This window comes from Cherax quadricarinatus, chromosome 16 (assembly GCF_038502225.1).
Source record: "Cherax quadricarinatus isolate ZL_2023a chromosome 16, ASM3850222v1, whole genome shotgun sequence".
Lineage (NCBI taxonomy): Eukaryota > Metazoa > Arthropoda > Malacostraca > Decapoda > Parastacidae > Cherax > Cherax quadricarinatus.
The window spans coordinates 27,581,147-27,598,207 of NC_091307.1; the positions used below are offsets into that span (position 1 = coordinate 27,581,147).

A 17,061-nucleotide genomic window follows, 5' to 3' on the forward strand; every position below is an offset into this window, starting at 1 on the left:
AAGCATATTGACCCCAATAAGGATATTTCTTTCAGTAACACGATCTCTAATGCTTCGAATATTAAGTTCTTTCCGCATATTTAAAATTTTGGCAGTACGAGGGCATCCTAGGATGATCCTCATTGCTTCGTTTTGCAGTTTTTCCAGCCCTCCAAGCTTCCAGTCAGACACGAGTGCAAGTAGTGGCGCCGCATAATCAACCAATGATCTAATATAAGCAAGATGCATCATTTTCACAATTTTAACATTAGCTCCATAGCTGGGATGAAAACCTGCCACAACTCTAAGTGCTCTCAGCCTTTCTTTGTACTGGCGACAAAGTCTCGTTACAACAGGTCCAAGTAGTGGAACCTGAAAGCCTAGATACCTGTATCTGCTTACATATTCTAGAAGAGACCCATCATGCAAGTGGATCTGTCGAACTGTGCCTCTCTGTCGAGGAGGACGCCTGTTGAGTATCTTTGTTTTATCCCCTGAGATTATTAGCCCCAGGTCCTGACACGAGGCTAGTACATGATTAAGAATGTTTTGGGTGTTGGAGAATCCGGTGGTGTGAATCATTATATTATCAGCAAAACTAATCATATAATGTTGAGGCTGGCTAGGCATAGCATTAAGTAAGGCATTAATTAGAATATTGAATAGTGTGGGACTAAGCACACCTCACTGTGGGGTGTGATTGTTTCTTCACCAAGTATGAATTAGATAATGCATTAACTAAAGGTCGATCAACTGCTCCTGGAGAGGATGGTATAACCTATGATATTCTCAGAACTTTAAAGCACGTGCCTGATAACCCTTTGCTGGCACTGTATAATACCAGTTACATTGAGGAAGTTCTTCCTACTTCCTGGACCAATAGTCTCATTGTGCCTATCCCTAAGCCCCAACAGCCTGATACATTTAGACCGATCTCCTTTACTAGTTGTCTTTGTAAAACTTTTGAAAGAATGATACTTAACAGACTGTACTACAGAATCAGAAACCAACTTTTCCCCTACTTCTATGGGTTCATGACAAGCAAAAGTGTGCAGAACTGTATTTCCATCGTTCTCACTGCACACACCTCTATTAGTTTTACTACTTTTCTTGATCTAAAATCTGCATTTGATATTTGCGAACAGAACTGTTATACTACATGAACTAGCCAAAATGAATATTGGTGGTAGTTTACTCTGCTGGATAACAGGATACTGTCAAGTAGAGTATTCTCTGTCCTCTATCATGACCTTAGAAGTGAGTCTAAAGAAATGTCTTTAGGTACACCACAGAGAAGAGTTCCAAGCCCCATGCTATTTAATATTCTGATTAATGCTCTCCTAAATGCTCTACCTGCCTCAATTAAACATATAGCTATAAGCTATGCTGACGACATCATGATACATACAGCAGGGCATAAGATGAGCACCATTCTTAATGAAGTTCAAGCAATTCGTAATCGACTAGGCCTCATAATATCTTCCTCTAAAACAAACGACATCCCCCACCCATCTATTTTCAGGGTGAAAACATTAGCTACGTTAAAGCTTACAGATATCTTGGTGTAGATGTACCCTTTAACAAATCCACTGTACCACAACTAAATAAGAAATGCAGATAGGCTAAATGCTCTCAAAGCTGTTGCTGGCTACAACCCCAACTATGGTGCTAATGTTGCTGGCTACAACCCCAACTATGGTGCTAATGTTGCTGGCTACAACCCCAATTATGGTGTTAATGTGAGAATCGTGAAAATGATGTACATAGCCTATGTTAGGTCCTTGATTGATTATGCTGCTCCCATGTTGATATTAGCTAGGGAAAGTTCTCTCCGACCCTTGGAGTTAATGCAAAATGAAGCTCTCAGAATTATTCTTGGGTGTCCCAAATCTACGAAGATTCTTAATATGAGGAAGGAGCTTGGTATTTCTAGTATCAGTGATAGGATTGTTGAGATTAACACTGTACTCGGTATTAGAATGCTAAGAAATGAACCAGACACTGTCACAATGAATCTTACTAAGCGTCTAGAAGTAAATACACACAAATCTAAATGGATTGTGAAAGCGTGCAATTGCACTAAGTTTTATAACCTGCATGAACTTTATTACTGTAGACAAGAGCATTTCACCCCTCCATGGAAGATGTGTTCATTTAATATCACACCTACAAGCCCCTCCCAAGAAGCTCATTGGTAGTAATCCCTTCCTTAAATCATTTGTTAAAGCAACTGCTCAAGAAGAAATTTCTCACCTAGCTGGTAGTAATAAGTTATCACAAGTTATATACACTGATGGATCTAAACAGGAGTCTTCTGGCAGGGCTGCATCTGCTCTTGTTGCCACCTCCCTAGTTAAGAACGATAATAAATTTGTTGAGTTAGGCATAAGAATTAACAACTGGGCGTCTACACTGCAAACTGAACTGTTTGCAATCCTAATGGCGCTAAAGCTAACCTATGACACTGAGCTTGACTCTATCATCATTACTGATTCTATGTCATCATTGAAGGCTCTTGGCTCATATAATGACTCCAACAACATGCTCATTGGAGAAGCCAGGTATAGATACTCAAAAATTAGGGACAAAGGAATTAATGTACAATTGCTATGGATCCCATCACACATTGGATTACTCCTTCATGATAAAGTTGATATGTTAGCCAAGAAGAGTACCCAGAAGGAGAATGTAGAATATAACTTTGGTATATCTGTGTCTAGCATTAGGAATAATATTAGAAGAGAAGTAAATAATGAAAATGATTGTTATAGGAATGCAGTTAGAAGCCTGAGTAGATCTATAACCCACTATGATAACATGAACGTAGATAAGTATGTTTATGGAGCAACTTGCAATGTGAACAGACTGACTGATGTTGTAGTGGCCAGGCTTAGGCTTGGTTACAAGTACTTCTGGCAGTTTGGGAGACACACAGATGATGATCAAACTAAATGTAAATTATGTGATCAGGCATATGGTCACTCTCTTGAACACTATGTGCTTAATTGTCCACTTATTGAGGAATACAGAGACAGACAGTATAATAACCTATGTGACATGTCAAGATATCTTATTAATGAAAATAAGATACCAGATATACTAAGCAAATTTCCTAAATTTGCTTCCTAAATTTGCTTGTAACAGATAAATGAACTGTAGATATGTAGATTAAAAAAAACCGTATGTACACCTATTAACCCTTTTGGTGCCTAGTTTGTAGGTCTTTTGTGTCCATATGCTCTTGCCACTTCGGTGGCAAAATCTAAAAAATCTAAATCCCCTTTCCTTTTTCCTCTTTCTTCTTTGCGTTTTTTCTTCTGCCTTGGGTGCATGGTCCTTTATTTTATCCCAGGGCCCGGGGCTCAATTTCCGGCGAGGGTAGAACATTAGGCGTGCTTCCTTACATCTGCTGTCACAGTTCACCATCAGTAAAATAGGTACCTGGGTGTTAGTGGACTGGTGTGGGTCGCATCCTGGGACAAAATTGACTTAATTTGCGGGAAATGCTCAGCATAACAAGCGACTTTCTATATAGTAGCATGTCATTGATGTTAGCTATGGTCTGTATACCTTGTACATGTAGTATATAAAGATATTATTATTATTATTATTATTATTATTATTATTATTATTATTATTATTATTATTATTATTATTATTATTATTATTATTACATCGGGAAGTCGGGCTCGATACTGCATAAGCTTTCAGTGGCCCTGATAAACCCAACAACAACAACCAAAAAAAAAAAAAAAAAAGGCCAAGAAGAGAGTTTTGGTTGTGTTAAAATCGTGGTGGGTGAAGCATCTCAAGCAAGAACGAAGAAGAAAGTCATTCTCAAAATGCTAGGAATGAGTGCACTTAAGTTTCTGGAGGACGTAGGATGTTGTCGACGGTGTATCCTGGTCTACCTTGGTGATCGATCAGACATTTTATATGCTCAGTTGTCATTAGTCAATGAAACTATTCAAAAATTTGTTCAGCAGCTTAATACAGATGAAGAAGGGGTGAGTATCACCCTTATTATAAACACCTAAAGTTGGCCACCAGGCTCTGGTGGCTAAAGATCTCGCTTAACACAGCCAGGGTCTGGGTTCGATACCCAGCCAGAGTAGAAACATTGGACGTGTTTCTTTACACCTGTTGTCTATGTTCACCATCAGTAAAATGGGTACCTGGGTGTTAGTGGACTGGTGTGGGTCGCATCCTGGGTGTTAGTGGACTGGTGTGGGTCGCATCCTGGGTGTTAGTGGACTGGTGTGGGTCGCATCCTGGGTGTTAGTGGACTGGTGTGGGTTGCATCCTGGGACACTGACATAATTTGCCCAACATGCTGAAGCATAACGAGGGGCTTTTTTTATAGTAGTTTGTCAGCTTGGCCTGTGTAACATGTACATGTACTTTTAATAAATAAAGATATTATTATTATTATTTTAGAAATTTCACCAGTCACCCTAATAGGTCTCACTACCTTTATTGCATTATCCTATTGAAATAAGTAAGTTTACTCTGGCATATGTAGGTACATATTAGTACCTACATAGTGTAAATTTTCCAGGATAACCCCCAAAAAAGTCAAAGTGATTTATTTCCATTGGGGTTCAACAGTTCTCTCAGAAGTCTTATGAAAATTTATTCTATGTGAAATCATTTGTATCTTTCGGAATAAAACTTCACTGCAGAGTTTGTGACTTAACTGGCTGTGTCACATTTCAATCATTGTCCCAGTCATCAGACGACAACAAATTCATTTCAGATGCCTTGCTTACTTTATCCACCCTTCTCTCTGATCATCCCACGAATATGCTACATCATCTGTGACCCTTCCTTCCTTTGCCATCCTTGCACCCAGTGTCCCTCATCACCTCTACCTACCCCAGTGGAAATAAGTCACTGTCTGACTTTATTGGGGGGTTATCCTGAGTAATTTATGCTATGTATGTTAATTGTACTTATGTGTACCTTTGCCTAAATAAACTTCTTCCTTCATCTTCATCATCTCTTTCACCTCTGCTGTACTCCATGAATAACCATTAAGAGTTAAACTCTTTCAATGAATATAATAATAATACTTAGTTGAGCTGACATGTTTTCACTAATATTTAAGTTAGGTTAACTATAATTATTGGTAAAATTATCGACAATATGTTAGATTAAGTTTATTTAGGTACACATAAGTATAATCATACAAATTTAGGTGATTACATTTATCATACATAATAACATATGCAATTAGATGACGCTCAAGGGGTGTCCTGTAGCTCGATTGCTATCACACTCAGCTCACACCTAAGGTCCGGGGTTCAAATCTCCTCCAGTATGGCTGGAAAACATTAGGGACGTTGAAGAATCACATTAGGGACGTGTTTCCATGAGACACCTACTGTCCCTGTCCACCCACCAGTTTAAAATGGGTACCTGGGTGTTAGTCAACTGGCATGGGTTGCATCCTGGGACAAAACTGACCTAATTTGCCCGAAATGTTCTGTATAACAAGCAGCTTTCTATAAAGTAGTATGTCACTGATGTCAGCTAGGCCTGTATGCCATGTACCTGTACTTGCAGTAAATAAAGATATTGTTATATTACGTATTATTAAAAGGTGATATCACTACAGGTCAGCCATCACTAATCCGGCAATCAGTTATCCAGTTCCATCAGTAATCTGACACTAATTTTGGCTAGCATAATTTCAAATTTCATCATTATACTGACTCAGAAATTGTGAAGATGGATGTAAATCCACAGCAGCAAGCCAGTGGAGTAAGCAGTGATGAAAATGAGGAAGATGTAGCAGAAAGAGTGTTGATAGGTTAATTAAGTGTATTCTAACCTAACCACTCTGTAATCCAGCAAACTTGCTAAACTGGCACACTACAGGTCCCACTGATGCCAGATTAGGGATGGCCAACCTGTATATGCAAAATAACCAGTGAAAAAATAGTAAAATTCCAAGTGCTTTCGTGATTTCTTACTTCATAAAAGCACTTGAAATTTCACTTTTTCAGTGGTTATTTTGTATAGTAATGTATTTGTAAATGACCTAGGATAACCCAAAAAGTAAGGCACAATGTAATGTCTTATTATTTAAAGCTTAGCAATATAATACAGCAGAAATCAATCATGATTATGGGCCTTCAGATTATTTTTTATTCTTATTATTATTATTATTATTAACACATTAGCCGATTCCCACCAAGGCAGGGTGACCCGAAAAAGAAAAACTTTCATCATCATTCACTCCAGCACTATCTTGCCAGAGGGGTGATTAACACTACAGTTTATAAAACTGCAACATTAACACCCCTCCTTCAGAATGTAGGCACTGTACTTCCTATCTCCAGGACTCAAGTCCGGCCTACTGGTTTCCCTGAATCCCTTCATAAATGTTACTTTGCTTACACTCCAACAGCATGTCAAGTATTAAAAACCATTTGTCTTCATTCACTCCTATCAAATACACTCATGCATGCTTGCTGGAAGTCCAAGCCCCTCGCACACAAAACCTCCTTTACCCCCTCCCTCCAACCTTTCCTAGGCCGACCCCTACCCTGCCTTCCCTCCACTACAGATTTATACACTCTCAAAGTCATTCTGATTCGTTCCATTCTCTCTACATGTCCGAACCACCTCCACAACCCTCTGTCAGCCCTCTGGACAACAGGTTGGTAATCCCACACCTCCTCCTAACTTCCAAACTACAAATTCTCTGCATTATATTCACACCACACATTGCCCTCAGACATGACATCTCCACTGCCTCCAGCCTTCTCCTCGCTGCAATATTCATCACCCATGCTTCACACCCATATAAGAGTGTTGGTAAAACTATACTCTCATACATTCCCCTCTTTGCCTCCAAGGACAAAGTTCTTTGTCTCCACAGACTCCTAAGTGCACAGCTCACCCTTTTCCCCTCTTCAATTCTATGATTCACCTCATCTTTCATAGACCCATCTGCTGACACGTCCACTCCCAAATATCTGAATACATACACCTCCTCCATACTCTCTCCTTCCAATCTGATATCTAATCTTTCATCACCTAATTCTTTTTGTTATCCTCATAACCTGACTCTTTCCTTTATTCACTTTTAATTTTCTACTTTTACATACCCTGCCAAATTCATCCACCAACCTCTGCAGCTTCTCTTCAGAATCTCCCAAGAGCACAGTGTCATCAGCAAAGAGCAACTGTGACAACTCCCACTTTATGTGTGATTCTTTATCTTTTAACTCCACGCCTCTTGCCAAGACCCTCGCATTTACTTCCCTTACAACCCCATCTATAAATATATTAAACAACCACGGTGACATCACACATCCTTGTCTAAGGCCTACTTTTACTGGGAAATAATCTCCCTCTTTCCTTCATACTCTAACTTGAGCCTCACTATCCTCGTAAAAACTCTTCACTGCTTTCAGTAACCTACCTCCTACACCATACACCTGCAACATCTGCCACATTGCCCCCCTATCCACCCTGTCATACGCCTTTTCCAAATCCATAAATGCCACAAAATCCTCTTTAGCCTTATCTAAATACTGTTCACTTATATGTTTCACTGTAAACACCTGGTCCACACACCCCCTACCTTTCCTAAAGCCTCCTTGTTCATCTGCTATCTTACTCTCCATCTTACTCTTAATTCTTTCAATAATAACCCTACCATACACTTTACCAGGTATACTCTACAGACTTCTTCTTCTTTTAACACACCGGCCGTATCCCACCGAGGCGGGGTGGCCCAAAAGGAAAAACGAAAGCTTCTCCTTTTACATTTAGTAATATATACAGTAGAAGGAGTCACTAGCCCCTTGCTCCAGGCATTTTAGTCGCCACTTATGCATGGCTTACGGAGGAAGAATTCTGTTCCACTTCCTCATGGAGAGAACAGGAAATAAACAAGAACAAGAACTAGTAAGAAAATAGAAGAAAACCCAGAGGGGTGTGTACATATATATATGCTTGTACATGTATGTGTAATGTGACCTAAGTGTAAGAAGAAGTACCAAGACTTACCTGAAATCTTGCATGTTTATGAGACAGAAAAATGGACACCAACAATCCTACTATCATGTAAAACAATTACAAGCTTTCGTTTTACACTCACTTGGCAGGACGGTAGCACCTCCCTGGGCGGTTGCTGTCTACCAACCTACTACCTAGGACTCAACAGACTTATCCCCCTATAATTTTTGGGCTCTCTTTTGTCCCCTTTGCCTTTATACTAAGGAACTATGCATGCTATCTGCCAATCCCTAGGTACCCTACCCTCTTCCATACATTTATTAAATAATAACACCAACCTCTCCAAAACTATATCCCCACCTGCTTTTAACATTTCTATCTTTATCCTATCAATCCCAGCTGCCTTACCCCCTTTCATTCTACCCACTGCCTCACGAACTTCCCCCACACTCACAACTGGCTCTTCCTTACTCCTACAAGATGTTACTCCTCCTTGCCCTATATATGAAATCACAGCATCCCTATCTTCATCAACATTTAACAATTCCTCGGAATATTCCCTCCATCTTCCCGATACCTCTAACTCTCCATCTAATAACTCTCCTCTCCTATTTTTAACTGACATATCCATTTGTTCTCTAGGCTTCCTCAACTTGTTAATCTCACTCTAAAACTTTTTCTTATTTTCAACAAAATTTGTTGATAACTTCTCACCCACTCTCTCATTTGCTCTCTTTTTACATTGCTTCACCACTCTCTTAACATTTCTTTTTCTCTCCATATACTCTTCCCTCCTTGCATCACTTCTACTTTGTAAAAACCTCTCGTATGCTAACTTTTTCTCCCTTACTACTCTCTTTACATCATTCCACCGATTGCTCTTCTTCCCTCCCGCACCCACTTTCTTGTAACCACAAACTTCTGCTGAACACACTAACACTACATTTTTAAACCTACTCCATACATCTTCGACCCTATTACCTATACTCTCACTAGCCCATCTATCCTCGAATAGTTGCTTATATCATACCCTCACTGCCTCCTCTTTTAGTTTATAAACCTTCACCTCTCTCTTACTTGATGCTTCTATTTTCCTTGTATTTCTTCTACCTTTTATGTACAGTAATTTTGTAATAAAAAATTGATTTGAGGTGAATCAGATTACCTTTTGACTGCAGCATCCCCACCACTCCTTCAGAGTGCAGGCACTACCCTTCCCATCTCCAGGACTCGTGTCCATGTAACCATTTTCGTTGAATTTCTTCATGAGTTACCTAGCTTAAACTCCAACAGCACATCCATTAAAAAGTCACTTATCTCCACTCATTTCTAACTATCATGGTCACACAGACCTGCTGGATACTCAAGCTACTAAAACTCAAAGCCCCATTTACTTCCTCAAACAGTTTATGGAGCAAACCTTACTCCTCCTACCTTCCTTCCCAGATTTCTACATCCTGTTCATCCACCTATCCCTCTCCATCTCCAAACCACCTCAGTAACTCCTCCTTGACTCAGTGCATTATATCTTTGGTGACCCTACATTGCATTGTAATTTCTATAGTCTAAATTCTCTGCATACACGTGGGCCTTGTTTTAAATCACTTCGCTTTACGGCGTTTCACTAATGCAGCGGTTTTCAGTTACATCCATTCTTCATTTATTCAGACTTTCTACGATAAATATATTCACCGCTCACTATAATCTAAGAATGAAAATATTTTAAGGTAAGTGATGTGTGTACTGTACAGTGGAACCTCGACTTACAAGTGTCCCAACATATGAGTTTTCGAGATACGAGCTGTCACTGTTGATTTTTTGCTCTGTGTTATGAGTCAACATCCAAGTTACGAGCGAGCTTCCCCCACTTCCCCCTCAACCCATGACCCACCTCACTTGTTTATCTATGATTTCATGCTTTAATTCCAGTCCAGTGCAGTGCAGTGCATTGCTTACCTCACTGTGGAAGCATTTCTCTTGTGTTTTACTTACATTTTGTGTAGTTATTTTGCCACATTTCTTTTTTCTGACCATGGGTCCTAAGAAAGTAAGTGCAAAGGACAGTGCTGAGAAGAAAAAGATGGTGTTCATGGAATTAAAGCATGAAATCATGGATAAATACAAGCGAGATGTGAGGTGTGCGGTTGTTTACAAAGCCGTACGAGTGCAATACGCACTTCTACTACACTGGTACTGCATTGCTTGCATTAATCACTCAGAGTGTGGCATTAACCCTTTGACTGTTTTGGTCATACATATATGTCTTATGCACCACTGTTTCGGATGTATTTATACGTGTAAATTCTAGCGGCTTCAAATCAAGCAGGAGAAAGCTGGTAGGCCCACATGTGAGAGAATGGGTCTGTGTGGTCAGTGTGCACCACATAAAAGAAATCCTGCAGCACGCAGTGCATAATGAGAATTTTTTTTTTTTTTTTTATTAAAACACCGACTTTGAGGTGTATTTTCGTATAGTATTTGTCGTTGTATTCTTGTTTGCATGGTCTCACATGATAAAATTGAAAACATATTACAGAAATAGACATGATTTTGATTAATTTCATGATGAAAACGACCTTGAAATTGAGCTCAAAGTAGCGGAAATGTTCGATATTTACCAATGTTCAGGAGTAAACAAATCACACCACACGTCCAATACACGTCAACTGGGGAGTCTAATATTCTTTCACTAGTGCACTGATATTATTTATACCATTTTTACAATAATGCAGCAGTCTGCATAACAGTAAATTTTGTATTTTTTGTATGAGTAAAATATCAAAATAGAAAGCAATAGTAATATAAGAGGGGCCTAGAGATGTGACTAATGAACAGAAGATATGTTATTTTAGTGCCAAGAATGTCTTCATTGTTTATTCTGGACCCCGTTTTGAAATTGGCATCTTTTTTAATTTGCGTGAAATTGGCCAAATTGCCAATTTTTGACCACTTTATTGGGTAGTTCAAATCGGTAAATGGGTGGTTTATTGTACTCAACTGATAGAAAAAATGGAGTTCCAAAGAAATAGCTATGAGTTTGGTCAACTGGAACAACGGAATTGGCCAAAAACAGGGCTCAAATTCGGCGAAATCGCCGATGCATATATGTTGCCGAGATCGCTAACTTGGCAGGAGCACAATTCCGTGAGTTTTCGACCAAATTTCGTACTGTTGGTGTCATTACCATAGGGAAAAGATTCTCTATCATTTCATAAGAATTTTTTTTTTTATTTTTTTTTTTTTATTTTTTTTTTATTTTTTTTTTTTTTTTTTTCCAAAAAATTTTGCGACAAAGAATGACAGTTTCAAAAAGGGGCTTGCGGCAGTCAAAGGGTTAAGAGTGTAGCAATTAAGTTCAGCAATAAAGTGTATCATTTAGAATGTAGTAATTAAGTTCAGCGATAAAGTGTAGCATTAAGAGCGTAGCAATTAAGTTGAGCACTAAAGTGTAGCATTAAGAATGTAGCAAGTAGCCTATCTTCCACCTTCCACCTCCTCCACTGCTGCTAGCATACATACGCTTTACAATACCAGTTTATTTCTTTAGAGCCAAGGAAGGGGTAGCAGTAATGTTGAAGGATCAGTTATGGAACAAGAAGAGAGAATATGAATGTGTAAATTCAAGGATTATGTGGATTAAAGTAAAGGTTGGATGCAAAAAGTGGGTCATAATAAGCGTGTATGCACCTGGAGAAGAGAGGAATGTAGAGGAGGATGTACATGTTTATAGAGGAGCCACAGATATATCAGATCACTTTTTAGTTGTAGCTACACTGAGAGTAAAAGGTAGATGGGATACAAGGAGAATAGAAGTATCAGGGAAGAGAGAGGTGAAGGTTTATAGACTAAAAGAGGAGGCAGTTAGGGTAAGATATAAACAGCTATTGGAGGATAGATGGGCTAATGAGAGCATAGGCAATGGGGTCGAAGAGGTATGGGGTAGGTTTAAAAATGTAGTGTTAGAGTGTTTAGCAGAAGTTTGCGGTTACAAGAAAGTGGGTGCGGGAGGGAAGAGGAGGGATTGGTGGAATGATGATGTAAAGAGAGTAGTAAGGGAGAAAAAGTTAGCATATGAGAAGTTTTTACAAAGTAGAAGTGATGCAAGGAGGGAAGAGTATATGGAGAAAAAGAGAGAGGTTAAGAGAGTGGTGAAGCAGTGTAAAAAGAGAGCAAATGAGAGAGTGGGTGAGATGTTATCAACAAATTTTGTTGAAAATAAAAAGTTTTGGAGTGAGATTAACAAGTTAAGGAAGCCTAGAGAACAAATGGATTTGTCAGTTAAAAATAGGAGAGGAGATTTATTAAATGGAGAGTTAGAGGTATTGGGAAGATGGAAGGAATATTTTGAGGAATTGTTAAATGTTGATGAAGATAGGGAAGCTGTGATTTCGTGTATAGGGCAAAGAGGAATAAAATCTTGTAGGAAAGAAGAAGAGCCAGTTGTGAGTGTGTGGGAAGTTCGTGGGGCAGTAGGTAAAATGAAAGGGGGTAAAGCAGCTGGGATTGATGGGATAAAGATAGAAATGTTAAAAGCAGGTGGGGATATAGTTTTGGAGTGGTTGGTGCAATTATTTAATAAATGTATGAAAGAGGGTAAGGTACCTATGGATTGGCAGAGAGCTTGCATAGTTCCTTTGTATAAAGGCAAAGGGGACAAAAGAGAGTGCAAAAATTATAGGGGGATAAGTTTGTTGAGTATACCTGGTAAAGTGTATGGTAGAGTTATTATTGAAAGAATTAAGACTAAGACAGAGAATAGGATAGCAGATGAACAAGGAGGCTTTAGGAAAGGAAAGGGGTGTGTGGACCAGGTGTTTACAGTGAAACATATAATTGAACAGTATTTAGATAAGGCTAAAGAGGTTTTTGTGGCATTTATGGATTTGGAAAAGGCATATGACAGGGTGGATAGGGGGGCAATGTGGCAGATGTTGCAGGTGTATGGTGTAGGAGGTAGGTTACTGAAAGCAGTGAAGAGTTTTTACGAAGATAGTGAGGCTCAAGTTAGAGTATGTAGGAAAGAGGGAGATTATTTCCCAGTAAAAGTAGGCCTTAGACAAGGATGTGTGATGTCACCGTGGTTGTTTAATATATTTATAGATGGGGTTGTAAGAGAAGTAAATGCGAGGGTCTTGGCAAGAGGCGTGGAGTTAAAAGATAAAGAATCACACATAAAGTGGGAGTTGTCACAGTTGCTCTTTGCTGATGGCACTGTGCTCTTGGGAGAGTCTGAAGAGAAGTTGCAGAGGTTGGTGGATGAATTTGGTAGGGTATGCAAAAGAAGAAAATTAAAAGTGAATACAGGAAAGAGTAAGGTTATGAGGAAAACAAAAAGATTAGGTGATGAAAGATTGGATATCAATTGGAGGGAGAGAGTATGGAGGAGGTGAATGTATTCACATATTTGTGAGTGGACATGTCAGTGGATGGGTCTATGAAAGATGAGGTGAATCATAGAATTGATGAGGGGAAAAGGGTGAGCAGTGCACTTAGGAGTCTGTGGAGACAAAGAACTTTGTCCTTGGAGACAAAGAGGGGAATGTATGAGAGTATAGTTTTACCAATGCTCTTATATGGGTGTGAAGCATGGGTGATGAATGTTGCAGCGAGGAGAAAGCTGGAGGCAGTGGAGATGTTATGTCTGAGGACAATGTGTGGTGTGAATATAATGCAGAGAATTCATAGTTTGGAAGTTAGGAGGAGGTGCGAGATTACGAAAACTGTTGTCCAGAGGGCTGAGGAAGGGTTGTTGAGGTGATTCGGACATGTAGAGAGAATGGAACGAAACAGAATGATTTTGAGAGTGTATAAATCTGTAGTGGAAGGAAGGCGGGATAGGGGTCGGCCTAGGAAAGGTTGGAGGGAGGGGGTAAAGGAGGTTTTGTGTGCGAGGGGCTTGGACTTTCAGCAGGCATGCGTGAGCGTGTTTGATAGGAGTGAATGGAGACAAATGGTTTTTAATACTTGACGTGCTGTTGGAGTGTGAGCAAAGTAACATTTATGAAGGGATTCAGGGAAACCGGCAGGCCGGACTTGAGTCCTGGAGATGGGAAGTACAGTGCCTGCACTCTGAAGGAGGGGTGTTAATGTTGCAGTTTACAAACTGTAGTGTAAAGCACCCTTCTGGCAAGACAGTGATGGAGTGAATGATGATGAAAGTTTTTCTTTTTCATGCCACCCTGCCTTGGTGGGAATCGGCCAGTGTGTTAATAATAAAAAAAAATTCTTTACATTCTCTATTATGTTTTATTGTTTTTATGCAATATTTTTTATTTATAAATACATTGTTTCAGGGTTTTCCTTATGAAACTAGTGATCTAATGCAGTTAGCCTCACAAACACTCTGTTTTCAGAAGGGGAAGAATGGGAAGATATGATCAATGCGACAGCGGCAGTGGCTGCCACCACTCGCCATAGTATGCCCTATTTTATTCATTTTAGAGCATATATCATGTTTCAGTGTTATTAATATTGTTTATTATGTTATATTAGATCATTTGTGATACATAAATAAGCTGTAGAGTTAATATTAGCATTATATTGAAGTACAGTGGACCCTCAACCAGCGATGGCATCGATTAATGATAAATCTGACTAGCTATTCATTTAAACGCAAAAATTTTGCCTCGACTAGCGCTTAAAAACCCGACCAGCGCTATTCGTTCCGTACCATACGCGTCCACTTTGGCCTGAGCGCGCCTTACTTGTCCCTTTGGTGCCAGTGTTTACAAGCCAGCCAGCCACCGCGGTCGCTTCCAAACATACAACTGGAACATTTCATATTATCACAGCCTTTTTAGTGATTGCACCTGCAAAATAAGTCACCATGGGCCCCAAGAAATCTTCTAGTGCCAACCCTACAGCAAAAAGGGTGAGAATTACTATGGAGATGAAGAAAGAGATCATTGATAAATATGAAAGTGGAGTGCGTATCTCTGAGCTGGCCAGGTTGTATAATAAACCCCAATCAACCATCGCTACTATTGTGGGCAAGAAAACGGCAATCAAGGAAGCTGTTCTTGCCAAAGGTGCAACTATGTTTTCGAAACTGAGATCGCAAGTACTCGAAGATGTTGAGAGACTGTTATTGGTGTGGATAAACGAGAAACAGATAGCAGGAGACAGCATCTCTCAAGCGATCATATGTGAAAAGGCTAGGAAGTTGCATGACGATTTAATTAAAAAAATGCCAGCAACTAGTGATGTGAGTGAATTTAAGGCCAGCAAAGGTTGGTTTGAGAGACTTAAGAAGCATAGTGGCATTCATAGTGTGATAAGGCAGAGTGAGGCTGCCAGTTTGGACCACAAATCGGCTGAAAAATATGTGCAGGACTTCAAGGAGTACATAGACAGTCAAGGACTCAAACCTGAACAAGTGTTTAATTGTGACGAAACAGGCCTGTTTTGGAAGAAAATGCCAAGCAGGACGTACATTACTCAGGAGGAAAAGGCACTCCCAGGACATAAGCCTATGAAAGACAGGCTTACTTTGTTGATGTGTGCCAATGCTAGTGGTGATTGCAAAGTGAAGCCTTTATTGGTGTATCACTCTGAAACCCCCAGAGTGTTCAGGAAAAACAATGTCCTCAAGGCTAATTTGTGTGTGCTGTGGAGGGCAGACAGTAAGGCATGGGTCACTAGGGACTTTTTCTATGACTGGTTACACCATGCATTTGCCCCCAATGTGAAAAATTACTTAATTGAAAAGAAATTAGACCTTAAGTGCCTCCTGGTATTAGACAATGCCCCTGGTCATCCTACAGATGTTTGTAGAGCGACTTTCTAGGGACATGAGCTTCATTAAGGTGAAGTTTTTGCCTCCTAATACCACTCCTCTCCTGCAGCCCATGGACCAGCAGGTTATTTCCAACTTCAAGAAACTGTACACAAAAGCTATGTTTGAAAGGTGCTTTGTAGTGACCTCTGAAACTCAACTGACTCTAAGAGAGTTTTGGAAAGATCATTTTACCATCCTCAGTTGTGTAAACATTATAGGTAAGGCTTGGGAGGAAGTGACTAAGAGGGCATTGAACTCTGCTTGGAAAAAATTGTGGCCAGAATGTGTAGACAAAAGGGATTTTGAAGGGTTTGAGGCTAACCCTGAGAATCCTATGCCAGTTGAGGAATCCATTGTGGCATTGGGGAAGTCCTTGGGGTTGGAGGTTAGTGGGGAGGATGTGGAAGAGTTGGTGGTGGAGGACAGTGAAGAACTAACCACTGATGAGCTGCTAGATCATCTTGAAGAGCAAGAGGGCAGACCTGAGGAAACTGCTTCGGAGGAGGGGAGAGAGAAATTGAAGAAGTTGCCTACTTCTAAGATTAAGGAAATCTGTGCAATGTGGCTTAAAGTGCAAAGCTTTATGGATGATAATCACCCTGACACAGCTACTGCAAGCCGTGTTGGCAACCTGTATACTGACAATGTTGTGAACCACTTTAGGAAAGTCATAAAGGAACAAGAGGTACAGGCCTCTATGGACAGATATGTTGTGCGACAGAAGTCCAGTGACTCTGAAGCTGGTCCTAGTGGCATTAAAACAACAAGGGAAGTAACCCCAGAAAAAGACTTGCTGCCTCAAGTGCTAATGGAAGGGGATTCCCCTTCTAAACACTAACACCTCTCCCCTCCTCCCATCCCATCAATCATCACCAGATCTTCAATAAAGGTAAGTGTCATGTAACTGTGCATGTAATCTTCAGTTTGTGTGTATTAAAATTAATATTTCATGTGGTAAAAAATTTTTTTTTTTCAATACTTTTGGGTGTCTTGCACGGATTAATTTGATTTCCATTATTTCTTATGGGGAAAATTAACTTGACTAACGATTATTTTGACTAACGATGAGCTCTCAGGAATGGATTAATATCGCTGGTTGAGGGTCCACTGTATTTTGTCCTGCCTCCTGAGAGCAAGAATTCCGCTGGAACGGATTAATGGCATTTCAATTAATTTAAATGAGGAAAATTGATTTCATATAAGAATGAACTGAGTTACAAGCTAGTTCACTGAATGGATTAAACTCGTAAGTTGAGGTCGCACTGCATGTGCATTTTTAAGGCCTATCCCTATTGCTCACTTAATATATGATAATGTAAACATGTTATCAGAGT

At 39.8% G+C, this 17,061-nt stretch overlaps 1 protein-coding gene across 1 annotated transcript in view; it reads left to right on the plus strand.

Moving 5' to 3' along the window:
- Nucleotides 1-3,683: 3,683 nt before the first annotated feature.
- Pus10 (Pseudouridine synthase 10) overlaps nt 3,684-17,061 on the plus strand; it is a 122,480-nt gene continuing 109,102 nt past the window's right edge. The window contains exon 1 of the mRNA XM_070085655.1: nt 3,684-3,986. Within this exon, the coding sequence (XP_069941756.1) occupies nt 3,822-3,986 (165 nt within the window). The 5' untranslated portion in view covers nt 3,684-3,821. The remainder of the gene's footprint in view (nt 3,987-17,061) is intronic.